We start from the raw sequence: 27726 nt of genomic DNA on the forward strand, positions 1-27726 counted from the left end.
ATTGTTATTCAGTTCTACTGCACTTCCCACACCAAGGCCTACTTATTTATGAAGCATATCTGGAAAAGTAGTGCAGGGCGATCAAGATTACTAAAAGGAACTAGGCAAAGAAGGCCTTCATCACCTGACTTAAAGAGAAGTAGCTAGCATCTAGTTGTTCGATAAGGTTCTCTAGAGTGACCTCATCTTCATCATGTGACTTAGTGAGAAGAAACTAGCATCTCCCTTGCTGTTTAATTAGCTATCTGTTGCTATCTTTTTTCCTCATCTTATGAAATTAGAGAGAGAGAGAGAGAGAGATAGGAAATATTCTTTTACAAACGACCGACTTGATGGTTGAAATAATAACCACTGCATTGGTAGCAACCATTGTGCTGGCTCTATCTATGCTGTCATGCTTTTATTGCATATTATGAAATTTGGGGGGAAGGGGGGGGGAGAGGGAGAAGGAGGGAGGGACAAAGAGAGAGAGAGGCAGACAGAAGCAATATTCTTTTATAACTGACTAGCACGATGGTTGAAACAACCACCACCACGTAAGTTACAACCACTATGAGTGGCTATCTTGGATCTATGTACCCTAACTTGAGGAATCTAAAGCTTGTATACCATTCTTTTATTTTTTCAACTTGCTAAACTCTTCATTTGAAGCAAGGCTCACCATCATCATCCATTCTTTTAAGTTTTTTACCCTCTTCAAGTAGGCCAATTAGGTCATTGCACAATTGGTTGTAGGCACATCTATGTACACTCAAATAGTATGCTATATAGTAGTTTTAATGAGCACATACATTGTGCCACATAGCTCATACAATGTGGTAATGGCACATGGTGTGTAATATAGAACATCCAATGTGATACATTGAATGTACTATATGTGTAATGTACTACATTAATGGTCCTGATGGTCTAAATTTCCAATCCTCACACATGAAAAGAAACCCCCAACCTAGTCACAATGGCATATTGCTCGTGTTTCACATTGGTCTTTGATGAAATCGTAGATGTTTCCTAATACACTTATGCCACAGCCGATGGAATAAGATCAATACCATGCTGTCTCCAAACTGTAATGGGTGATATTTATAACTCCATGAAAGTACAATGCAATCCAAGTAATTTCCAATTGGACCCAAGGTGAGTGGTTCTTTTCATATACTAAAGTTCATGCGATGAATATGTAAAAAAATACTAGCTACCACTATCATATGCTAGTTATCAATCTTGATTGTGCATAATAATGGTCAATTCCAATGCTTTTATAACTATGGGTATAGCCATTTTTTGTGAAGTTCAAGGTGGTGATGGTGATCCACTGTGAGTGTCTGGTTGGGGATCTATGTACCCTAACCTGAATAATCTAAAGCTTGCATGTCATTCTTTTAAATCTTACCCTACTAAAATCTTCACATGAAGTAAGGCTCACCATCATCCATTCTTTTAATTTTTTTGCCCTCTAAAATATTCACATGAAGGAAGCCTTGAGTCGCACCATCATTTTTCTTTTAGTTTTGTTGCCTTGCTAAAATCTTCACATGAAGCAAGGATTACCATATTAATTTTGTTGCTCTTTAAAATCTTTGCCTAAAGCAAGCCTCCTCACCAGCATCATTGGTTTTGATAATTTTGTTTCCTAAAATCTTCAAATGGACAAGGATCACCATCATCATGGGGCTTAGATACCCATTGTGTAGTCTTATATGCATTATTAAAGATGAGTGTGCTCGTTGAAATAACCACCATGTCGAATATATCTGGTGCTACCTTTTTTCCCCATAAGTCATTCTTCTAGTTAATTATTATTTACATCTTATAAAATGGAGAGAGAGAGAGAGAGAAAGAGAGGGGAGGGGGGGGCAAATAATTTGTGTATTTATATGAGAATCAAGATATTCTTACAATCTAACTTTTGTCAAAGTCCACCTCTCATGAGGGATATAGACAAAAATCTATGAAAGAATCAAAATTTCATTTCGTATCTTTGATGACAGAAGTAACTTAGAAAAGCTAGGCTCACACTCGCTCCTTGTTTGGCTAGAGTTTATGCCTAGAACTTGTTTCATTCCAGCTGCAAAGGAATTACCTATCAACATTTTTTTCCTTTAAGATGTTAGTTTCTCGATTGGATCTTGAGGAAGGCCCACTTTTGGGCACTTCTAGAGCCACCACCACTTCACATCTATGGGAAGGGGGTGGCACTTTGTGTTTGGGGGAAGGGGCCATCACTTCGTTTTCAAGGAAAAGGGGTGAAGAAAAAGGTCTCACGCTCGAGTGCGCCCAAGTAGTAATAGGTTCTAGAGGTAGAGGAAGATTGTTTGTTGAGTCCATGAGGCTGCAACTTTTTGGGGAGGCAATATTATTTTGTAATCAAGAGAGAGGAAGATTGTTGTCAAGGAGCACACGATTAGCTAAAGAAGCAAAAGGGGCCAATGGTATTCATAATGAACTACCTCTTCTACTAAATAGTTGAACCATAACATTGTCTTTTCCAAAAGGCTAAAGGTAGTCAAGGGAATTGGTTATGTATTAGTTGCATACTATGAAATTGGGCAAATGGATGGATAGAGAGGCGCCATTCTTTTAAAAACACCAATGCTATGGTTGAAATAACAAGCATCATACTAGTTGTAGCCCATAATCCTAGACCTGTCTACTGCTATAATGCTGGTTATTTGTCATTTATATCTTATGAAATTAGGGGGGATGAGAGAGAGAGAGAGAGAGAGAGAGAGAGAGAGAGAGAGAGAGAGAGAGAGGGAGGGAGAGAGGAGAGAGAGAGAGAGAGAGAGAGAGGGAGGGAGAGAGGAGAGAGAGAGAGAGAGATGGGGGGGGAGAGAGAGAGAGAGAGAGAGGGAGAGAGAGGGGGGGGAGAGAGGGAGTGAGGGAGCGAGGGAGGGAGAGAGAGAGAGAGAGAGGGAGGGGGAGGGGGAGGGGGGGAGAGAGGGAGAGGGAGAGGGAGGGGGAGGGGGAGGGGGAGGGAGAGGGAGAGAGAGAGAGAGAGAGAGAGAGAGAGAGAGAGAGAGAGAGAGTATTCTTTTGCAAGTGATTGTCATGGTGGTTGAAATACTAACCACCACCACATTAGTTGGTGGTGGTTGAAATAATAACAACCACCACATTAGTTAGAGCTTCTAAACACCATGCTAGTCGTGCCTCATGCATAGCTTTTCAATGTACTCTTCAAAATTGTTGGATAAGCAGACAGAACTATACCTAAGATTTATGGATGAGAACCCTGATGTAAGGATTGGTCAAAGGATCTTTGAGCATTGCAAAAGCTGGTTTGTCAAGAGACTCAAAGCTACAAAATGCACATAGACTTTGACCTAGACAAGCAAGCACTATATGACATGAGGTATGGTCACATTGAAGCGTTGCTTCATGGAGATAGATGGTGAATGTTCCATTTGTCTGTCACTTGGATCCTTGCCATATGTTGCAAGGGAATCAAGTTTGACTTCTACATTCTATGTGGGAGCTAGTGATTTGTCTAAAGAGAGATCTTGAGTGGCACTAAATTGACTCTGTTTGCAGCAAACACCCATGGTTTGGTATGAAGGATGGTGACGGAGATGTAATTTGTCTACCAAAATGAATTCAGGGAAGATAACTTTATAGTTGTAAAATGGAGGAGATTTGAAATGGTTGAGATGTTGAAGGATCATATAAGAAGAGATGGCTTTTTGTCATACAAGACCACTCCACCATAGCAGCTTATCGAGCACATAGGACAATCCATCCCAAAATATGTGCTTCATGATTTCACAACACGTTGGTAAGATTGGGAATTGCCAATGCCCCCAGAGACACAATTATCCCTGTGATTGATTTTTCTAAAAGTTGATATTTTTAAGAACAAGATGAAACACCAAGTGCACACTTGTACCCAACAAGCAAAGTCTTGGTGCATGCCACCTATAGCCATTTGCCAAGTTTTATGATTGATACCAGCCTACTAGTACACTCTAAGGAGTTTAGGAAAGTGCAGTGCACCTACCATTTCTACATTTCGGATGACAAGGAATGCGACACCTTGTTTTTCTAGCATGCTTCCCTACTACATTGGGATTGATTAACCAAAGATGATCCCCAAGTACAATAAATAATAAAACAATAGCTAGACCTTGTGAGATCTACTTTTGATATTCACCTCAAGTTGTTAGAGTGTTGTTTAGGTAAAATGAAAATAAATGTAGTAATTTTTGAACAACTCAAAAAATATCCAAATTCACTAGTATAATAGTACTTGATGTGAAAAAGATATAAAAAAATATTGTTGAAATTTGAGTAAGGAAAGGATAAGTTATGCCCTCCCCATGTGAGAAATACTCTATAGAGGGCAAAAAGGCCTTTGTAGCCGAATACCAAGGCTACATAGGCATTGTGTAAGACTTGAAATCCAAGTTTGGGGGAATACAACCTTAGTGGCAAGCTAAGAGTAAGCGACGCAGAGGTGGCCGAAATGGTGAGCTAGGAGGACCTACACATGACATGCAACATCATCAATAGGTGGCCGTCACGCCACATACTAATGCCACCTCCCCCTACAACATTAGTAACGGTGACCTCATTGACCTCCCATATCATCATACACAGTCAACATGGCCACCACCTTCGCTTGCCACCTAAGAAAGAGACATGTAATTAAGCATATGTCATTTGCCACCCCACATTTTGTGACCTCTCTTAATGTACGCGTGATTCACCACCTCAAACATCATGCCACATCACCTTTCCAAGTAATGTTTCCATCTCATACATGTTGACACATTATGAAAGACATCTCATCAGGGTTCTTCTTGCCACATCATCCCATGCAAGGCCCTACTTGCCACCTCATCTTGCCATGTCATATAAGGCAACACATCATGAGGGACACATCATCATCTTGCTAGCTGCTACATCATTCCATGCAAGACCCTACATGTGATGTCATATAAGGCAACACATCATGAGGGACACCATCATCTTGCTAGCTGCTACTATATCATTCCATCCAAGACCCTACATGCCACCTCATCCCCCACATGTCCATATGATTGATGTGCCACTTCATCAAGGCATCTTAACACATCATCATTGTGCATGCCACATCATCCTGCATGCATCGACATCATGAGATCATGCATACATGAAGACATGAAAGTCATAGGCATCATGGCATACAATATCATTCTCTCATATGGATGCATGCAAGCTACGTTAACATGAAAAAATATTACACACACATGCGTGCGCATGCGCGCACACACACACCACATCTAAAGTATTTAGTTAAGTCATAGATTCCATTTGTGTGGCAAGGCATGCATATTTTCTTGTTTTTTAATCATGCACCATGCATATGTGTCAAGAAAACATGCATTGGTGTGATTGTACCATCAATTACATTTTATTTTGAGTAAGATACATGTTATAACAAAGTTTTATGTGCTTTAGATTGCATTTTACATGGATAAATATGCATATTTCCATGTTTTTTAATCATGCACCATGCATACATGTCAAGAAAATATGCATTGATGTGCTTCTAGCATTGGAAATAGGTGTCTACTGCATATTATACTTTGTAGAGGCTTGATATGAGTAAGATATATACTATTGTAAAGTTTTATGTGATCCATATATCATTTTACATGTTAAGACATTCATGTCTTCTTGTTTTTTAATCATGCACTGTAAAAAAAGGCATGCATCGGTGCACTTCCACCATCATGCATATATGTTTGATGGGTATGATACTTTTTTGAGGCTTAGTGTGAGTAAGATACACGATTTCACAAAATGTTATGTGATTTGAATTTCCTTCATGTGACAAAATATGCATATTTCTGTGTCTTTTATCATGCACTATATGTACATGTCAAGAAAATATGCAACGGTGTGCTCTTATATGTGTCTGATGGGTATGATACATGCAAAAGACTTAATGTGGATAAGGTCCATGAGCTCTAAAATTTGATGTGAGTCATTATCATTTACGTGGTAAGACATGCATATTTTCATGTTTTTTTATCATGCACTGCTTCTACATCAAGCATATGTGTTTGATTGGTATGACCTTTGAGACACCTTAGTATGATTAAGATCCATGTACTCATATATTTTTACGTGGTTCATATAAGACGTGTATTTCCATGTTTTTTTATCATGCACCATGTGTAAGTGTCGAAAAATATGCATTGGTGTTCTTCTACCATAAATCATATGTGTCTGATGGGCATGATACTTTTTATAGACCTTAATATGAGCAAAATTCATGTGATTGCAAAGTTTTGTGAGATTTGTATTTCAGTTTCATAGCAAGACATGTGTATTTCTGTGTTTTTTAATCATGCACCATTTGTAGGAGTCAAAAAAATATGCATTGGTTTGATACTTTGGAGAGGACTTAATATCAATAAGATCCATGCATTTGAAAAATTTTGAGTGATTTATATTTCTTTATCATGGTTAGACACGTGTATTTTGGTGTATTTTATTGTGTACCATGCTTATGTCAAGAAAATATGCATCGATGGGCTTCTACCATCAGTCGTATGTGTCTGATGGGTATGATACTTTGCAATGTAATTAATATGAGTACCATACAATTTTTTGGGTGTGATTTGGATATCATTTTTTTAGAAAGTCATATGTATTTACAGGTTTGAGACATTAATATGAGTAATATCCATGCACTCATTTTTTGTTGTGTGATGTGTATTTCATTTTCATGGCAAAACATGTGTATTTTCATGTTATTTTATCATGCACCATGCGTAAGTGTAAAAAATATATGCATCAGTGTGCTTCTACCATAAAGCATATGTGTCTAATGGGAATGATAATTTATAGATGCCTTAATATTAGTAATATCCATTCATTTAAATTTTTTGTGTGACCATGCGTAAGTGTTAAGAAAATATGCATCAGTTTGTTTCTTCCACTATGCATAGGTCTCTAATGGTTATGATACTTTGAAAAGGACTTAATTTAAGTAAGTTCCATTTTCTCACAAAGAGTCACAAAGTTTTACGTGATCATTACATCATTTGCATGGTCAACATGCATATTTTTGTCTTTTTTATAATGCACCATGCAAAATTGTTAAGAAAATATGCATTGGTGTACTAACACCATGGGCATGTGCTTGATATGTTTGATACTTTGTAGATGCTTTAATATGAGTTAGATCCATGCATACACAAATTTAAATGTGATTTTAATATCATTTTTATCATTAAACATGCATGTTTTTGTGTTTTTTATCAGGCACCGTGTGTAAATGCTAACAAATAATGCACCGATGTGCTTTCACCACCAAATATATGTGCTTGATGGGTATGATACTCTGCAAGGGCCTTAATGTAATTGATATACATGTTCTTGCAAAGTTTTTTGTGATTCAGATGTCATTGGCATGGTTAGACATGCATATTTCCATGTTTTTTTAAATCATACCCCATGCATGAGTGTCACAAAAACATGCATCAATATGCTTCTAGCATCAAGGGTTTTTGTTTGATAAGTATGATACTTTGCATAGGCCTTAATAGGAGTAAGATCCCTATGATCGCAAAGTTTATGTGATTCAAATATCACTTGCGTAGTAAAACATATATATTTGTGTGTTTTTAATCATGCATCATGAATAAGCATTAGGATGGGTGTAATATTTTGCAAATGACTTATATGAGTAATCACGATGCAATCACAAAGTTTGATGTGATTTGGATATCATTTGCATCCCTTAAACATGAGTATTTCTATGTTTCCTAATCATGTACCATGCATGTGTTAAAAAACGCATTGGTCTACTTCTACCATACACTGTATGATACTTTTCATGGACTCTAATGTGAGTAATATCCATGTGCTGGAAAAGTTTTATGTTATTTGGGTGTCATTTGTGTGATAAAACTTGCTTATTTCTATGATTTTTATCTTGCACAATGCATGTGTCAAGGAAATATGCATCGGTGTGCTTCTACCCTTCTAATTAGTGTTTGATGCATGAAAATTTACAAGAGAATTAAAGTTACTAGGTATGAGAGTCAAGGAAATATTTTTTCAAATATAATACTAGGATATGCAATAATAGTCAACCGATGTGTATCATTATGGCACTTACATGTATTAAAATTGGATACTTTGATTGCCCACCCTTCCAATGGGTGTTTAATGCAAATAGAACTTGCATGCTTGAGGGTTATTTGTTCTAGTTCAACATGGATGTCTGCTTTTTATAACCATCTCATTCTATATGGTAGTGGCTGTGTGCCTACTATTCTTATTCTATAGTTTTACATTTGATCTAGAGCTTGAAATATAATGCTTGTACTTTACTTGGAGAGCATCATTGTGTAAGTCTCTTCCTTTTCACATTCATCCTCCCCATCGATGAGTCCCACATGATAGCACCCATCATTTTTTTGATGGGTCCTATCAGGTGCGACTGGTTGGTTTGTAAAGGACGGATGTGAAAAGGAAGACATTTATAAAATAATGTTGTACAACAATGTTGTACAACAAGAAGTACAAACAATATGTCCCAAGAAATATCGGAAAGATAAAAAATTTGGACCAAGCATAGGGAGCTTGTGACAACTGATAATAGGGATGGATTGGTTATCGAAGCATGTGTTTGTATAAAACCTATATCAATAGCTCTCCATCATGTTGGAAAAAGCAAAACTACTTAGGCATTCTAAGAAGCATCATGACCTCATTGATCACTATTCATAGCAAACCAATAATGATAGCAACAATAATTACCAAGACTTATGGTGCCAATATCTCATTGTATGGCACTCATTCCATTCTCCATACCCTCTTATGTGATTGTAGAGAATGGCACTATTGCAGTTCTCCATATTGTAATATCTTAAATCATGGAATTTGAATGGGAGAATGGCACTAGTTCCATTATCCACAATCTTTACATTTACAATGGGGCCCTTCTTTTTATTGCGATATCCTAATTTTAAAGATTGTGGAGAATGGCACTTGTGCCATTCTCCCCACCATTCAAATGTTATCTGTACTTTATAAATATTAGCAAGGGAGATGGATTGGTTACAAAAGTATATGTCTGTATCAAACTTTTGCTAAACCTCAAGGCTCTTTTTCTTTACATTTTCAGACATTCTTGCAAATTTTATCAAGAGATTTACAATATATTGCATCCACCTTAAAAGCAAATGAACACATGATGAAAGATTGCAATCAAAATAAGACAAATGTACACTTAAAACATCATTGGAGGTTGTGAGAATGGCACTAGTGCCATTATTTACATTGGAGAGAATGACATGATTGTCATTCTCTAACATCTCTTACGAGGTTGTAGAGAATGGAACTAGTGCCATTATCTCCTTGCAAAGCAAAACAATAGGATAATGGCAGTGGTAACCATTTATTCTTTACAAATCCAAAATCATGGCTTTGCAAGGGAAGCATCATAATAGTGCCATTCTCCCCATTGCAATGGGTAGAATGGCACTTTTCACACTCAATTAGAAGGTGGTTCTTTAGGTAGAAAAGTTTTAATAGGCAAGGAAGAGAAAAAGAAAGAACAGTGTGGAGAGTTCTCTTTCTCCGGCCTAAGTTGATAGGTTAGGGAGTGTTCATTGCAAGCCGAGGTGGCTTAGTTGTATGAAGTGACTTTGATTCAATAAATGAGCAATTAAATGTCTCCTTGGTTCTACTTGTTGCAATACGTCACACTAAGCATTAAGTGTGGGTAATAACTAGGTATTCTCCCTTCATCACATGGTTCTTTCCTGTCAGCTAGCCCCAACCTCCGAGTGTTAATTGTTGGCACCTGTTCTGCACCCGAGCCCCCCTATCTTAGGATTGCAAGAGCAAGCATCTTCACCAATCGCAAAACTAGGTTGGGAACTAAACCAAGCATTTCTGAGTAGCAGGGTGAGTGATCAAAGCCATCAATAATGTGTTCCTCCTTCAGGTTCAATTCTCTCATTCTTTTTGTAAATATATTAAGGGAGAAGTAGTGGATGCATTAGATGCCATGATTGCAAGACTGGCAAGAGCAGTGGACCGATTAAATGCCATAGAGGAGTTGGCTAGAGGGTATTTGATGATCAAAATGTGTGTCTAAGGTTTTCGTGCTCAAAGAACAAGATCTGCAAGGATAAGTCTTGCAAGGTGTAACAATTGCAAGGAGTAAACAGAAGTGTAAGGAGAGGATTGCATGCAAGGCCTATAGGGGGAGGCAAAAAAGTTGCAAGGAGTAGAGACGGCTTGCAAGGTGAGAGGATTGCAAGGAGAAACTAGGAGAGGATGCAAGGCTTTAAGGGAGAGGCTTGAAGATGGTCAAAGTGGAATGGTGCATCTCTAAATGGTTGAGGATAGTGTGGTCAATTGAACCAAGGAGTAGATAACCATGTAATGCAGAATATTTAACATACTTCATTCTAATTGTAAAAAGAAATAGAGACCTTTCCTCAACTTTCCGCATAATTCATCCTAAGTAGTAATATAAAACCCAACCTTTATTCAAGACCCATTATTAGCATATGCACAAATCTCTAGGAATATGATTTATTTTGTGTCTTGGTAAATTTTGATTAAAATTACATCTTCTACACACACCTCTTCATGGCAAACTTGGATATTATAATAGCATGTCTAAATACCAAAGCAAATAAGTTTAGATATGTTATAATGAACATGTGATATATTCATAGAGTGTCTCTCAAGAAATATTTCTTGATCTAGTTATTTTTACATTCCCTACATGAATGTGGATACTTTGATAATGAACATGTGATACATTCATGGTGTGTTCACCAAGAAATCTTTCTTGATCTAGTTATTCTCACATTCTTTCTATGAACGTGGAAACTTTGACAATTAACATGTGTTTGTGCATATAGTTTCAATATTGTCTCAATTAATTTGTCACTTTTTTGAAAGTGATATCTCAATTTAGCCATCATTTTCTCACATTCCTTAACTATTTTTATAATTTTAAAACAAGCATGTGATTCATGCACTTTTTTAAACAATTAAGGAATAGAAAATGAAACTAGGTAAAGTGCAAGGCAAAGAGTTCCACTTATCATCTTCTCTCATTCTAGAGAATTTAACCATGGGTCTCTACAAATTCTCAACATCCAAGCAAAAATTATTGAAAGACACATCTCAAATTTTGCATCAATTTTATATTTAACCCTTGCAAGTCATTGTGCCACTTACATAATGGCACTACTATTCACCTCTCCTATTCCACCCCATTTAATTAATTAGTTTTGGTGCAAGGAGGCTTAATTAACCTATGTTTATCTATGGCTTAATTTATTTATGCTTTAATTGATATTTCTCCCTAACATAATTTATTTTAATGTCCAAAGGGCCATTCTCAAAGGTTCAAGAAAAGAATCAAACTCAAAACCTTCCTTCTTCCACTAGTAACTCCTACTACTAAGCTATAAACAAATATTGTGTGACCCTTTCCTTGTAATAGTATTATATAGCCTCTCTCATCCCCCTTCCCCTTTGGGATGTCCTTTCCTCGTTAATGCGCTTCATAAGTGGTCCCACCTATCCCAAATCTCACATGTCCCTCCCTCTTTAATGCCCCTCCCCCTCCCCCCCCTTTATTCCTAAATATTTTGCATCATATACCACTCCCCCCTCCCCCATGCCAACTAATTAATTAATAGGAGTTTTCTCTAGCACAATGGTTTGTTTCTTGGTGTGCAAGCTATACAGACCATGGTCTTGGTGATGTTACTAGAGATTGCTTATACTCTCCCACAAGAGTAGACTTGAGATTTTTAAAAATAGATGTGTAAGCTTCTTGACTTATACCAGCAACATCACAAGCTCCAAGCGTCTCCTTTGCATCCACAATGCCCTTCAAGTCCTGCATGTCCTCTTGAGCAACTTGCACACATAGGCTTTTATGTGTCCAAATTTCCAATGACATCACTTGGCTTCCATAAATTGGCTAGAGGGTATGATGAGTCAATATTGTCATTGTCCATTCTCGCATCACATCCTCCATGAAGCTCCTAAAGAAGAGCACAAGTAAGTCTTAAAAGAAACAATACAACACCATAGTAAGAAATTTCATTAAAACATTGGGAAATCAACCTTGTAGCCCATATTCTCCTCTTTCAAGCACCACTACTTGGTGCCAATGCATTCATAGATTGTAGTTGCCTTTTCCTATCCATTAATCCCAAAGGTGTCTCCTTTATCTTTTGCACTTGTTATATTGTCTTCTCCCATACCTTCTCTATGGCCTGTTGAATTTGGCAATAGATAGATCTTTCTAGAGATTTTTTTTCCCAACTAGCTTATGGAGTGATGTTGGTAGTTGTCGTAAGTCCAATGAATTGGCATTATCATGAAGATACTTGTTCTACATTTGAAAATCTTGTATGGAGTTGTGCATTGCAACAATGATGCTATTTCCCAAATGTGCTAATTGTTCTGATTAGGCTTTGTGCACCTCGCTTACTTTGATAGCCATGGTTCAATCGATTGTAATAACCAAGCAATCTAGCATATCCATCACTAACACACCAAATAAGATCGTGCATTATATGAAAAGGAGGTCTTTTTTGGGTAGAAGGGTCTATAGAATACAAGGTTCCTTTCACCAAATGGTCAAGATGCTCCTTTCCCTACAAATAAAGAATATGGAGCACATTTATAAAAGTTCCCCTAAATCCCAAACTATGTCTGCTTGCGTATTGAGCCTCCAATTGCTATAAGTTTATCTTGAAGATGTCCTCTAATGGTGCGATGAGTAGTCATAGAGTGTAGACATAGCTTGGGAGGCCTTGATAGAATGTAAGGCAGGAATGCTAATGGAGGCAAGAGGGAGGAGCAAGAGGGAGCAAGAGGAAGGAGAAGCAATCATGACCTAGAAGTAAGAGAAGAAGGAGCAATCGATAGAAGTAGGAGGGAGGAGCAAGCGGGAGTAGGAGTAGGAGGGAGTAGGAGGAAGGAGGAGTAGGCATGGAGGAGGAGCAAGCATGGGAGGAGAAGGACAGAAGAGGGAGGGGGGAAGGGGGGGAGGAGGTGGAGGAGGGGGGAGGAGGGAGGGAGGTAGGGAGGAAGGGGAGGGAGGAGGTGGAGGAGGGAGGGAGGGAGGAGGAAGTTAGGTAGGGAGGGAATTCAATTTTTGAAATTTGAGATTTTAAACTTGGAAGAGGTGCCCCCCTCCCATGGTAATGTACAAAGGTGATAGGTGGTGAGTTAAATTGTGGTTTTACCCCACCTAGGTGGGGGTTGAGCCTCCTTGGGGCTTGCATTAGACCACTTTCCTCCCTAATCCATACATTATAATGCCCTTTTGATATCGAATTTCCCCCCTAATGGTTCTTATTTCAAAGGCATTGTGGATTTTGACCAAGAGTAAGGAGTCAATGAGGGATAAAGTAAATTATCTATGAGAGTGGGAGTTTGGAAGAGGATGTGATGTACATGTAGGCTTCTTACTTCTTAATTTGATCCTTGCTTGTAATTTGCTTAATGACCATGGCCAAAAATCACTATAATGTATATTCTTAATTCCTTCATTATTTTTTCATTATGGTATTAAAAAATATAGTTCATTTCAGCCATATGGTCTATATGAGTGTCTCGATTTTATCATGGGTTCATGGTGGTTAATGTCCTACAAGATAGTTAAGCAAGCACATGAGATGCCATTTTTTTTCCTAGATATCTTACAAGTTGGATATAGACGGTGTAGTATTCTCATTTTTTATGTGATATAGTTCACAATTATCTACAATGGTCACGCTACTAGAATGAGGGTCGATGGTAGTGGCCTCTTGGCCATAGACTCCACCAAACTTTAACAAATGAAAGTGATACTTTTGTTTTTCCACAACAATGTGGATAGGCACATACATATGAATTAAGGTCATACCCTCACATTCAAGCATCTCTCAGATATGTACAAGTATCATACTTAATACTAGTGTCTTTCTTTTTAAACATAGGTAGTCTTTCATTTGAATTGTTTTAATCCAAGATGGTGGTATGTGGTCCAAGTTGCTACCCAAAGTAGGTTGATTTTTTAAGATAGAGATGCAGATCTTCTAGATTATCACCACTAGCACAGGATCAAGTTTAGCTAGTATCCATAATTCCAAAAAATAGGTAAGTTGAGGATAGAACTAGAGATTGACTTATTTGGCATGATAAACTTGATTGAATATGCAATGCTTGATATCACACCTTTTCGTAATTAACTTATCTCTAGGAGGTCTTTTCATTCTTTGCCATATGATTTGTACTTGTACCATGACAACTCATTTGTTAAGTAAATGAAAGTATTTTAATATCATATATATGTACTTATTAATTTTATCCTTCAAACTTATTAAAACTTGTGCAATATGATTTCTAGAGGTATAAAATTTCCTTTTTGTAAATTTTTTTGAGTATTGTGTTAGAATAAATAATACTGTTTATTCAAATTTTAAGTCAATATTTGTATGTAAAAATTGGTAAAACATTTATGTTTGTCAAAATTTTCATATGCAAAAATATCACTATATTGATACAATTTTGGTAATGATTATGCAAATAATGAATTTACAATACCAATGATTTTATCCTAGTGTAAACATTTCTTATGATTTGTCATTCGAGACACAAACAAATCTAAGTGCCACAAAAGTGGTTGAGGAAAGCAAGGAAATGAACTTGTATATGGTTGGTGTGTATGTGTGTGAGTGTGCTCTTATTATATCAGTGAGACATTTGCATGCAAGATCATGATGCTCATACAAATTTGTATTTGAACTTAGATATTTCTTAATACGTGCTTGAAGGTTCACTCTTGAGACTATAAATACCTATACTTCAAATGAGTTTTTAACCCCAATCTTTCATTGAGTTTTAATATAAAAGTCCATTTATAACATATTTTGAAAAGAGAGTGCAGAATTCTTTGGAACTTCAATTCTAGGACCCTCTATTGAAGCAAGCAACACATATTTAAAAAACAAAAAGGTTAACAATGCTGGCTTGTATTGATAAGGAAGATGGGGAAAGCCTACGAAAAAAGAACCCCTTACAAAAAACAAGTATTGCTTCCTTTGATTGAAGGAAGCAACACATGCTAAGAGTGTTGGTATGTGCTTTCCTCATTAACGGAATGCACGCGACTTTGTTAGAGTGTTGGTATGTGCTGTCCTTATTGCAAAGGGTTCCTACTATACTCGATGTTCATTCAAGCATGCAATTTATGAGTAGCCCACTAATTGCATAATGAGGTGCATTCCCTTTAATGAGAACAATTGCACATGTTGAATATTCTTCTACCTATTGTCATGTGTTTTAAAGAGGGGCCCAATTTCATTGTCGGTGCTATCATACTCTGTAAGTTTGGTGGTGAGGGGAGATCTTAAGCTTTCACCTAAAACACCTTGCTAAAGAAGATTGATAGACATGTGAAGCATGGACGTGCACCATTTCAAGGAATGCACAAAGTTATGACTATAGCTTATGTGTGTTGAATCTCAATCTTGACATTGATTTTCACCTTCATAAAGCCATTGATAGAGACGTAATGAGCATGGATGCATTTTTCAATGATGAGTTCTTTCGGTAAAATAAAGCCATGGTATGTGTACGGAATTCATGATGCTAACTTTATAAACGGGTAGTGGGGAGGTGTGCATAGAGAGAGAAGGAGAAGCCAAAAGGAAATTGAAGAAGCTTAAGGGGATTCAAACAAGAATATGCTTATGTTGAGGTACATTGCATCATCATGTGCAATGTACTCATGTGAAATGGCAACATCGAAAACATGAATGTTTAGCCATCGTAAAGAACCTCAAAGCCTTGTGGCATTCTAAGTAAATTAATTAACAATGTGCTACAAGCCAACTTGTTCCACAAGATGATATAATGTTCATGAAAACCCATTTCAAATTAAATGTAATATCAACACTATTTTTGGAGAATTTGAATCAAAAACTTTTACAAGCATATAAAGAATTACCTATATATATGTCAAAATAGGAGGCTTTATAATACTCTGTGTGTGTGTGTGTGTGTGTGTGTGTATGTGTGTGTGTGTGTGTGTGTGTGTGTGTGTGAGAGAGAGAGAGAGAGAGAGAGAGAGGTTACACAATATCGTGAATGTATATAGCTGATGTCTAGAGAGACTAAGCACTCTCATCTTCTTGCTTATCATCCACAATTTCATGAATTGGTATGCAAGCGCTGTGATGAGATGTTCTTTACCCATGCATTCAAAGGGTTCGAGCAGCCCTAGCCTCACGTTGCAAGCAGAAAAGCAACTGGCTTTGGGCCAGTACACACACATTGGAAAATGTGCACCAGAGCGCGATTGCAGCAAAAACAAAATCGCCTCCAATACGCAAAATTGTAACTTGATTTTTGAAGGTGTTGAAAGTCGCATCAGTGCGCCACTTTGTCTTGAGCTAATCATCTTCCTCTGCACTCTCCTTTGAGAACTCTGAAATGAGCTCTTTGGGGCTTAGTGCACACAGAGCAACTAATGTGTGGTTGGGATGTTGATTTGGAGCACCACTGATGCTCAAATTGGCAATGCAAATTTAAGCATTGGTGCCCCATTGCTCCTCCAACCAATCAACTTCTTCAATGTGGCTCAAAGCATTGCCTTCAATGTTGTTGTAGAGTTGACTGAGAGCTTGGTCTCTCCATCCAATGAACTGTTGCCACTATTCGGCTCTCACATAAGGGTCCCTGTAGATGGTGAGACGGTCCAATGAGGTGAGTCAGATCATTAAATGCATCTTGAATTTTATTCACGTGAGATTATATCGCTCGAGCTTGAGAGTCACACTAGCTTCCCATTTTAGATCTCGTGTGGAGTGACCCTCACACAAAGTTGCAAGTGCACCTTCAATGTCTCACCAAGGGCACATTTCAAGGCTTGTGTGCACTTGGCGAGAGAGAGAGAGAGAGAGAGAGTCTTTGTTTATTGTATCATGTATGGCAAAGCGTCGATTTCACAGACAGCGAGTGGTGGTATGTTTGATTTGCAAATTGCCATGTTCTTGCTGGAAGACGCATGTTCTTGCTTCGTTGCTGGGCTCTACTTAAATGGCAATTTGAACAAGTGAGATCATGAGCCTCTCATCTGGCCCTGCGTCGATCTGTAGCAGAAAATCCAACGAACGACAACGAAGACGCCGGCCGAAACATGTGAGTAGGTACTAGGGAGGGTTTCAACACTGTCAAGAATCAAGATTCTTATTACGATGCGATTTGAGGGCCACACGGCGACTCGCGAATCCAATCACCGATCGGATGGAGGAGACCTGAATCAAAAGAAAATGTGTTTGAATCAATCAGAGCCTGCTTTGACGAGGCGCAGTCTCCAGACACACAAAAGCTGAGAGAGCAGCTGACGAGTCAGTAGTGACGACTGACGACTGCGCTCCAGGGTCGAGATTCACGCCGTGCATCGGCTCCCTGGTCGCCCTGTTACAAGACAGGCGCATTCACTTGATCGATCGCCATGCAAATATGCATGCATGCACGCAACTTGCACTCGTTGGAACTTGGCGTTCCTTTTAGGACCTGCGCGGCGCAGGGCACTGCACTCCCCTCAGCCCTGGCTCGGTCCTCACTCCTCAGGCTCCGCTCGTTCTCCGATCCTGGGAGTTGCTGCCTCTTGCAAACTCCAAGATCAGCTGTTCTGGTCCTTCCTCGCAATGGCTGCTCAGGAGAGCCTGCCCGAAGCAGCAGCTGCACTTGGAAGGTCGTCTAGCATGGATGCCCGAGACACCCTATCGCGGTCTGACAGCCAACGAAAGTCCAAGGGAAGTAGGGGCCAAAGATCGGGCAACGATCTCTTCGTTTGCTTTGCACCGAGAACGTCTCTGAATTTAGTGCCGAGGCCGGTTCTCAGCCCCGCCAGAGAGAAGGGCATAGAAACTGGACGCCGAGGTAAAGCCCTATCTAGTTCTATCTTCTCAAGGGCCGCTAAGAAACAGGGATACGAAAGCGAGGAGCCTACGTCTCCTAAAGTCACTTGCATCGGCCAAGTAAGAGTAAAGCAAAAGAAAGGCAACAAGCAGGTTCCTCTGAAAGGCGAGCAGCGCAGGCTCAAGAGCCGCAACGAATCTGGTTCGCCCGGAAGATCAAGTCCAATCCCGGGCATCCTAGTGAAACCAGGTCTGGAATCCAGATCTAAGAAAGAGCATACTTCTTCTGCTTGCTCTAGCTTCGGAAAAGACTTTTCATGCTTCGGATTACCTTGTGATTCCTATGGAAGCTTGCCATCTTTCAGAGGGGACAAAAAGAGTTGTGGAACAGTCTTTGCGAAGTCGCTTGTTCTCATTCAAGAGACGGATGCGAAGCATGACTCCAAGGAAAATATAGAGAAGCAGATCGAAGTGCAAGCCTCGGCCTGCTCCTCCTTCGAGATGGAAGCGCAGAAATCCATCCCGAGCCGAGCAGAAAGAGAGGATCATTCGGGAGCTAACTTAGAAGTTGTAGAGGAACAAGCTGCCCTAGAAGATGAACCTGAAGTCACAGACACAACGAGCGCCAATGCAGCCGAGCATCAAGATCCTATTTTAGAAACACAGGAGGAAGAACAGGACAGTTTCGAGCCTGACCCCCCAACACGAAATGGCGTGCTTTTCATGCGACACAACGGGGATGATCAACAAGCAAACATGCCTTCTCCTTCGGTCAATAGCATCCTGATGAGAAGCACTTCCGCCCCGGCTCAGTGCAGGGTAAGAAGCTCGAGTGAAAAAGATAAAGAGTACCCTGAGTCAGACCTGGGCACGACAACAGACAATGGGCACCTCGAGAAGGATCAGGCTGAACTACTGGAGGATCTACCAAAACCGACTGCCGCATCCACCATTCAGAAATCGTTCTTGAAAAGATGCAAATCAGTTTCTTTGAGCTTGACTCGTTCCAACGGCGTACAGGCGTTAAGCAGCTCCACGCGTCATATTGTCCTTGCGGAGAGAGAGAAGTCAGAAGCAATATCGCAGGACGTGAAGCCAATCGACCGTGTCCCGCAAGAAGCAAACGTGAGTAAGGCACCAAAGGCCCAAGAAGAACTAGTTGTGCCGGATTTTGCAAATGCGGCCTCCAGTAAGAGATCGGAGTCTGAGGCTCTGAAAGTTTCGTTGGACATGGTCCCAGAAACTTGGCTCTGGGACAGTCTTCGAAGACAGGAACGCGACAAGAGACCGGAGAGGCAGGGAAAGGAGTGGCTTGATACGGAGCTTGAAGCTTCCCTGTGGAAGAGCTGCAAGGTAACCGAACCTCCGAGGGAGAAGACAGAGCCCACTTCACAGGGAGCTGCTCCTGCAGAGTGGCTAGACGCAGAAGTTGAAGCTGCTCTATGGCGCAGCTGTAGAGCGGCTGCAACGACTCATGATTCAGGACATGAGCTTGGAAAGACAAAGATAGTGGATGAAGATGGAAGGGATATTGACAAAAGGGATGCCATTTCTCCTTTGTCGACATTAAGGTCACTTGGCAGCGAGAGGCGTTGTGTTGCTGAAGGAAATGAAGGGAATCACTCATTGAGCAAAGGCTCCATTCATGCATTACAAAGAGTGGAGATGGGGACCTGCAATTTAGAGGGTAAGGCAACCCTTGCTGAGGATATGGCTGGCGAGCCAATAAGGAAGACCACAGCTAGGGACACCAAGGAGGCAGAGATGGAGAAGCATATACTGTTGCAGAACCCAGATGAAGCAGAGAAAATGAAGCAAGATAAGGTCAACTGTAGAATCGAAGAAGCCCAACAAGCTAGGTGTCCAGCTGCGGATCATCACTCAGCTCCAGCATTATGTTCTTCAGCTTCAACTGCAAACAGCCTCCTAGTCTTCAGATACAACTTGACAGCCTTGAAAATTTCTATAGATGCCCCAGAGAGCACCTTGACAGACCACGAGAAATCCTTCCCAGACGCAGACGAGCAACAGAAAAAAGCCATGCTCAAGGCCATGTCTCATTTCCACGAGGTGGGAAGCTGTGCTCGGCTGCTCAAAGCAGCCAGTGGAAGAGAACCAGGCTCTTTGTCATCCGCATTCCGACTACAGAGGTGCAAATCTGAACCTGTGAAACTAACTTCCTAATTCGCTTTAGTGGTAGCAATCTTCTTCCCTGTTCAATTCACGACTACAGTACATAAGTAAGCTCTTCCCACCCAGCTGGACGCAATCCAAGGTTTGCTGCCCCGATCTTTGTTATATGGGAGGTTTGAGGAGGGAAATCAAGTCTTGTTATGCTCTGTCCCGAAGCCAGAGACAAAGATGCACTGTGAACTCGTTACTCTAGCCTCTGATTCAGGAAGTCTAAAAGTGGGCAACATCGATTCCATTGAAGGCAACTCTAACACCTGTATTACAATAATTGCGTAGAGGGAAAGATCTCTGGTCACTTTTCGTTTTTGTCCGCTCGCACCAGATCAAAGCCGATGCATCTTCTATCTACTCAGACGTTTGCATCACATCAATGCCTTTTGCCTAGGGCCGTAGAGCATCATGTCATGTGCTTCCTCCCCCATCACCTTCACAACACTCCCCTCTTATTCACCTGGAGTGTCTAGACTGTGGCAGTTCTTTCTTCGCCTCCTGCTCCCGGACATTGCTTGAATGCTCAAGCAGAATTCAGATCATGAAAAGTCTCGTGATTGTTTGAAACTCCTGGCACTAGTAGCACAGCGATAGCACAGCGAGAGCTGCTATAACAGCTTGGAAGTTCTAGCAGGGGCTTCATGATATTTCCGAGAGCGTATTCCCAAAATTATGGGCAGTTGCCAGCAATGTAATATCATATTATTTTGCTTAGGAGCCTACCATGTCAGCGTTGTATATTTTGGTGAATCATGGTTGCCAAGAGGGGGGTATTTATAATTGTGTGAACTTTCACAAACTCTTCCAATGGCTCCATTTGCCTCCGGTTGCCTCCGTCCTGTATGTTGCCCACTTGTAGCAAAGACATCGCTCTTCTCTTCGGACGCACCCTCTCCCCCTCCTCCCCTTTTGAGTACCCATTCCTCCCTCTCTCTCACGCTTTCTTATCACTACAGTTCTCTCCTCTACCTTTAACCTCACATCACTAGCTCTATGGTGATTTCGTGGCTTTGACCCTCCAAATTTAAATGCAGCTGATGAATTGGCAAGCCAAGTAGCGTATTGATTGGTACTTGCTCTTCCCAAATTTGTATCATGCAGTGAAGGAGCGAGCCAAGTGACTTTTCCACTAGAAATTAGTCTTCCGACAAGCTTGTAGTTATCACAGGTTGCAAAGTTTTAGAAGCACTAATGATACCCATGATAGGAATCAAAATGAAAGTTGCTAGAATGAAAAGTTTGAAGCAAAAAGGCGATAAAAGAAACGAACAACCGGCTCCAAGACAAATGAACAAAACACCAAAAACTCTATGTATTCGAGAATCATCGAGGAATCATCTCATACAAATATAAACAAGACCTTCAACCAAACACATTCCTTCTACATAACTAGTGGATGCATAACTCCTACCTAACGAGTTGATGGGTTGGTCTCATGGCTCTATTTGCGTGACTCCGACCCATCAAATAAACCATAGGCTATAGTTCTAATGCATGCATGACTCCTACAAACAAAGTTGGCTGTCGGATGATTCCACAAGAACTGATGACGTTCACGAGAAAGGATGCGTCAATTTTACGAGCAAAAACCTATGAGCAGGTTTATCCAAGCGTGTTTTTCAAGAGATTTAAAAAATAATATTTCTTCAAAAAACATGGTATTTTCACTTTTATTTTATACACACTGGTCACTAATTCATTTTTACATAACATAAATCTTCTTATTCATAGACATCCATTTGTACCCTTGTTATTACCTTAAAAAAGTGTTGAAAAATATTTTTTTAAAGAAACATTCAATGTAATAATATTATACATAAAGAATTACTTATTAAACACATTTATATCATATGGCAATATCTTTCTAGTGTTTTTATAGTATTAATAACAAGATATTTATGGACATGTTTTTAAAGAAGTTTAAATCACTATAAACAAGTATTAACTTGGGCTTAAATATCACTTTCATAAAATACATGTAATATTTAATACTATATATGCAAGATTTTTCAAAATATAACCTCATCGATGTATGAGGCTTTCCGATCAATTTGAGTGGCTGAATGACTATATTTGGACATTGGATGTGAAAGTTATGTCACTTTTAAAAGTACTGTCCAAGGTAGTTTTGCCAGTGAAACTACTTTGAAAGACTACTTCAAAGGGGTTTCACTAGCGAAACTACCTTGATGGCTTGCTTCAATGAGTTTTCTTTGGAGAAGCCCTTTCATGAAGATAGGTTGAGAGAGGTTTTTCAATGTCACCCCCTATTAAGTAAAAGTTGTTAAGAAGGATCATAAGGGAATTTTCATGGAGAAGTCTACTATACATGTGGGTTTCTTCAAAAGCCATCCCATTTTGTTCTCACCATTCTTAAAGATTCACGTAAAGATTCGTGTATAAAATAGGCATTGCTACAATACTTTGCATATTTCTAAGTGAAACTATGTTTACTTTCGATCCATTTTTGTCATATTTTTACATAGTTGGAAGCTTTTTTTTTCCTTCGCTTGGACACTCGAAAGATTTTGCTTGAAAAATGCCTGTCCCCCTCGGGAAATAGCGTTGGTGAGAAGATTAGCCACAATCTAATCAGTGGTACATTGAGAGCAAAGTGAGGAGTGGTTGACAATCTGCAAAATCTTCCAAATAAAGTGGTATCAAACTTGAAAGTGCTTAGTGCACTTATGAAAAGATCCAGGATGTGAGCACTTTGATTATTGGAGAAAAGAGGAATGGGTCCAAAAGAAGCATAGTATATATTAGCCAAGAAACGATGAATCCAAATGGCCTCCCGAGCAGCATGGCTTAAATTGACATATTCGGCTTCGATACTAGAGAGTGCAATGCAATCTTGTTTATGAGAGGACGAGATGACGGGACCGCAAGCAAGAAAACATACCCAGAAGTAGATTTGCAAGTGTGGGGACCACTAGCCCAATCAGCATCAACATATGCACAAGGTTCAAATGAGCCCATGTATACTACAACCAAACAGGTGTAACCATTCTTGTCAAGTAGGTAGATGTAGGGACTAGCAAGTAGATTGGAAAAACCTTACTATACGAAGTTGTCAAGATTCTTGTACCAAGCACAAGATGGTTACCTAATCCCATAAATAGATTTGTGTAACTTACACACCAGGTGTTCTTCACCATGGCATCAAGCCATTTATCAACATTTGAACAATGCAAAGTAGCATAAATGGTTGAGGGCTCAAATTCCTCAATAAGATTCAGATCTATGTGATGAGGTAGAATGAAATCGAAATACTTAGGATGGGTTCACACCACCCGACTGCTCATTGAAGAATAGAGGAGGACTGCTAGGCAGGTGGTTCACACCACCTAGTAGACAAGTTAAATTCGAAATGATCGCATTAATGTGCACCAAATGCTTATTGGTAGAGTGGATAGATGAACCTCCTCTCTGCCAAGCTGCAGGAGTTCAATTCCCAATAGGCATTTATTTAGGCCGCTCGCCTACTTGGGCAGCCTCCATAGGTTGGCCAACATTTTGTTAATACATTTTTGGACCCATGATTTCCATTGGTCCACGGGGGACGATGTCCCTCTCCAACTCTTTTGATGGGCAGTCGAGCGGGTGTTGTGAAACCCCCCCTTAGATGGCATTTTAAAGCTCTTTTTTAGGTGCAGACGAGGATGAGGGGCGGTGGCTGCTTTGGAGTCATCGGAGGAAGGGGGGTCAAGTGGTGACTTAGGTAGATTTGCAGGAGACTCGGCGTACTTAGATGGCAAAGGAGGAGGAACCATGTGCTCAGGATTCGGCACTCAGAGGAGGTGCTAGATTGGAAGGGCATGGAATCGTTGTTGGCAAAAGGGACACAATGATAGCAACACAGATGAGGTTGGAACATGGGAAGAAAATTTTTCGAGCAAAAGACTTTGACTAATGCATGTGGATCGTAGTGACATAGCAAGGTTCTTTGATGAAATGAGCATCTCGACTTCAATGACCTTATTCATAAGGGGACAATAGAGACGGTAACCCTTCAATAGTGCCAAGTAGAAATCCCATCAATAAACAAATGTGAGTTGAAATCCCATCAAGAGACAAATGCAAGTTTTGGAAGCGAGATTCGATCTCTTGGCATGTACAAGTGCTTTACAACAACAAAGAACTTTGAACTTGGAAATGTTAGCCTCTATACCAAACTAATGCTCCTCTAGAATTTGCATGGGAGACACCTACGTCAGCAAGCCATTCATGATGTCTGTAGCCATTGAGATAGCTTCATCCCAAGAGGGAGGGCATAGCTGTGGTTTGAATAACATGCATCATGTCATCTCGCCCAAATCCCAGTTCATGTGCTTGGTGACACCATTTTGTTGCAGACTATGGGCATGCATGAGCTATCGGGGAATACCTTCATTACGGCATAAAACTATGAAGGTTTAAGAGCAATACTCATCCCTACCATTCGATCAAAGCATGAGGATGCATTGATTTATATATCTTTCAACATGCACCTTAAACATGCAAAATTTCCAAAAACCATGCTTTTTAACATGAGTAGGTAGACAAATACTTTTGGTGAGTAATCATCGATTATAACTATAAGATTTCTGTTAGATATCAATGCTCCACTCTCATGTAACTACGTGAGAACTAGCTAACTCTACTTGTAAGCCCCCCATATGTGTAGAGGCATTTGAGTAGCCTGATGGTTTGGACACCAGATGGGGGCCATGTGTGGCCTGATGACTGGACGGCTTCACATAAAGTTGGCACACCGCCAACTAGGCTACATGCAAGTGCGAGAAGGCATCCCTTGACTGACCGCACTGAGGGTAGACAGAGCATTTCTGGGGCAGCCCACTCTCGGGCTGCGGGGCCCGTTTGGAGCCTTAGATGATCCCGGATGGCTCTAGGCCGAACGAAAATCGTACGTTAGTTGCTCTATTTTGTGCACCGGTTCTATTGTATGGTCGGTGGCCTATTTCGGGACCGACCCCCAATTGACCGTTTTGGGTGGACTAGGTCGGTCACCCAATTGAGCCTAATTGACTACGATTGGTGGCTATATAAGAGCAAGCCCGTGAAGCCCATTTCATCACTGGCTACAGCAACCCTGATTCCTTAGCATCCAGCCTCCGTCTTCTACTATTTCCAGCATGCCATCAAAGCTTCTTTCATAGGAGCGCATGATTGGGAGGCAGCGCCATCTATTGTATCAGTTCTACAATAATTAAATTTTTGATTCTCCATACTATCTTGTTTTCTCTCTTGCGTACGAGATCCTGTTATCTGTTGAGCATAGACGTTGTATTATTTTCTTACATGGTATCAGAGCCTAGACTCTAGCAAGAAGATTTGGTAGTGTGTTTCTGTTTGCAAGCAGATTGTGAGAGATGGCCCAGCCCGCAAGACTGCGAATCCCACCATTCAGTGAAAGCGGAAAGTTAGATGGCTCTAACTATCCACTCTGAAAGTTCAAGATGAAGACCATCCTAAGCGCATATGAGCTTTGGGACACTGCTACTGGGGTGGATGTGAGGCCAGTTGCGAGATCGGATCCAACCAATGCAGGACAACAGATAGTACCAACTGCGGATGAGATTCTCGCGTGGACAAGAAGAAATGTAGATGCATTGTGTTCTATTATCTGTAGTGTTAGTGATTCTATCATGGCGTTAATTCAACATGTCACCATAGCGGAGGAGGCATGGACGGTCTTGAAAAATCAATACGAGACCACGAATCAGACATGGATTCAAAATCTGGAGACTCAACTCGTGAACGAGAAGTTGTCTGAGTCTGAAACGGCAGAGAAGTTCATCACCAGGGTGAAGAATCTGCACGATTAGATGACTGCGATTGGCATCACCATCACCAGCGAGAATCTAGCACGAAGGTGCATACGGATTCTCCCACCAAAGTACGACGGTCTTGTTACGGCACTGAATACGCAGAATAAAAATCCGCCCCTCAACTTTGAGGATTTCAGCATGATGCAGATGCATCAAAAGACGAGGACTGGAGAAGATTCGGCTTTCTGGACCGGATCAAAGAAAGGTAAGGGTAAGGACTCTAGTAACCCATCTTCTTATGATGATAAAAAGAGAGAGAAGAAGATCAAGTGCTTCTATTGCAACAAGGTAGGGCACAAGCAGAATGAGTGCTGAAAGAAGATTGCAGATGAGAAGAACAGAGTAAAGAAAGAGCCCGGCAACAGCGCGCAGGCAGTACTAGTAGAGGTGTTCGTCGCAATTGAGGAGATTTGCACAGAGGCAGTTCATGTACCTGTGGATGAACTGTGGATCATTGACAGTGGTGCATCGCACCACATGACCAGTCGGAAGGATTGGTATACCTCTCTACAGCCAGTAGGGAATGACATCCTAGTAGCAGTCGGCAATGATGCAAAATGTCCAGTAAAAGAAAAAGGTATGATTGCTCTCAAGTCAGATGGGGTTGTAAAACACTTGTCCGATGTTCTTTATGTGCCAGATATCAAGAGAAACTTGTTGTCCGTTTCTGCAATGACGGATCGGGACCTCAAAGTTCAATTCGATAAGAATGGTGCATAGATCCTGGATCTTCAAGGAAAGGTCATTGGTAAAGGTACACGGTGCAACAACATTTACAACTCTCAGCTTTCAGTGCTCGAGCGGATGTGAAGATCACTAAGCTGTGGCATGAGAGGTTGGTCATCTAAACCTTAGTTTTTTGAAGGAGATGCATAAAAGTGAAATGATTGCAGACCTACCAGAATGAAGCTTGCATGATGGGCAAGTAGCATCAGCAGCCCTTTCCTAAAGAGGCCAGTAGGGCAAAGGCTCCTCTAGAGCTCGTTCACATGGACCTCTGTGGAAAGATGGAGACGGAAGCTTTGGGTGGTTCCTACTACTTCATGACACTGATCGACAACTACAGTAGAAGGATATGGATATACTTCCTGAAGACTAAAGACGAGGCTTTTAGTAGGTTCAAGGAATGGCATGTAATGGTCGAGAAAGAAACGGGGAGGAAGGTGAAGAAGCTGAGATCAGACAGAGGTGGAGAGTTCACATCGACTGAATTCGAAAGTTACTGCAAAAGTCATGGGATCAAGAGGCAGAAACCCCTGCCACATACATCACATCAAAATGGAGTAGCAAAACGCAAGATGCGCATCATCTGTGAAATGGGCCGGAGTATGATGAAAGGGAAAGATTTGCCAAAGGCTTTCTGGGCTGAATCATGTAACACTGCAGTTTACATCCTCAGTCATAGCTACACGAATGTTGTGAATGGGATGACTCCACTGCAAGCCTTTTCTGGTAAGAAACCTTCAGCTGCACATTTCAGAGTTTTTGGATGTGACTGTTTTGTGCATGTCCCTGATGCTACCAAGACCAAACGGGAACCGAAGAGCCGGAAGTGTATTTTCTTGGGCTACAATGAAGAGGCGAAGGGTTATCGTCTCTATAACCCTGTTACCAAGAAGGTAATTGTAAGTCGCGATGTGGTCTTCTTAGAACAGCCGCATCAATTGGAGGAGGATGCTTCCTTCCCAGACAACCAGGACCAGGATATCCTTTCAGTACCACTACCAACAGCAAACCGAACTCCCCCAACAATGCTTGGGAGGATTCAAGACAAAGAAGATGAAGAAGAGCCTATAGAACCACAAGGGCAACGG

The 27726-nt window shown here is 40.5% G+C and overlaps 1 protein-coding gene across 1 annotated transcript; it reads left to right on the forward strand.

Annotated features, from left to right (window-relative positions):
* The first annotated feature begins 17561 nt into the window (after nt 1-17561).
* LOC147882932 (uncharacterized) lies at nt 17562-20841 on the forward strand. The gene has a single exon (XM_087400715.1). The coding sequence runs from the start codon at nt 17685-17687 to the stop codon at nt 20079-20081; it is 2397 nt and encodes a 798-aa protein (XP_087256841.1). The 5' UTR covers nt 17562-17684; the 3' UTR covers nt 20082-20841.
* The last annotated feature ends 6885 nt before the right edge of the window (nt 20842-27726 follow it).

The sequence above is a fragment of the Dipteris shenzhenensis genome, chromosome 29 (genome assembly GCF_047967505.1).
Source record: "Dipteris shenzhenensis isolate YYH24624 ecotype China chromosome 29, Dip_SZ_1.0, whole genome shotgun sequence".
Classification (NCBI taxonomy): Eukaryota; Viridiplantae; Streptophyta; class Polypodiopsida; order Gleicheniales; family Dipteridaceae; genus Dipteris; species Dipteris shenzhenensis.

Bases quoted from the DNA above. Each gene is read 5' to 3' on its own strand.
- LOC147882932 (XM_087400715.1), top strand. From the start codon at position 17,685: ATGGCTGCTCAGGAGAGCCTGCCCGAAGCAGCAGCTGCACTTGGAAGG.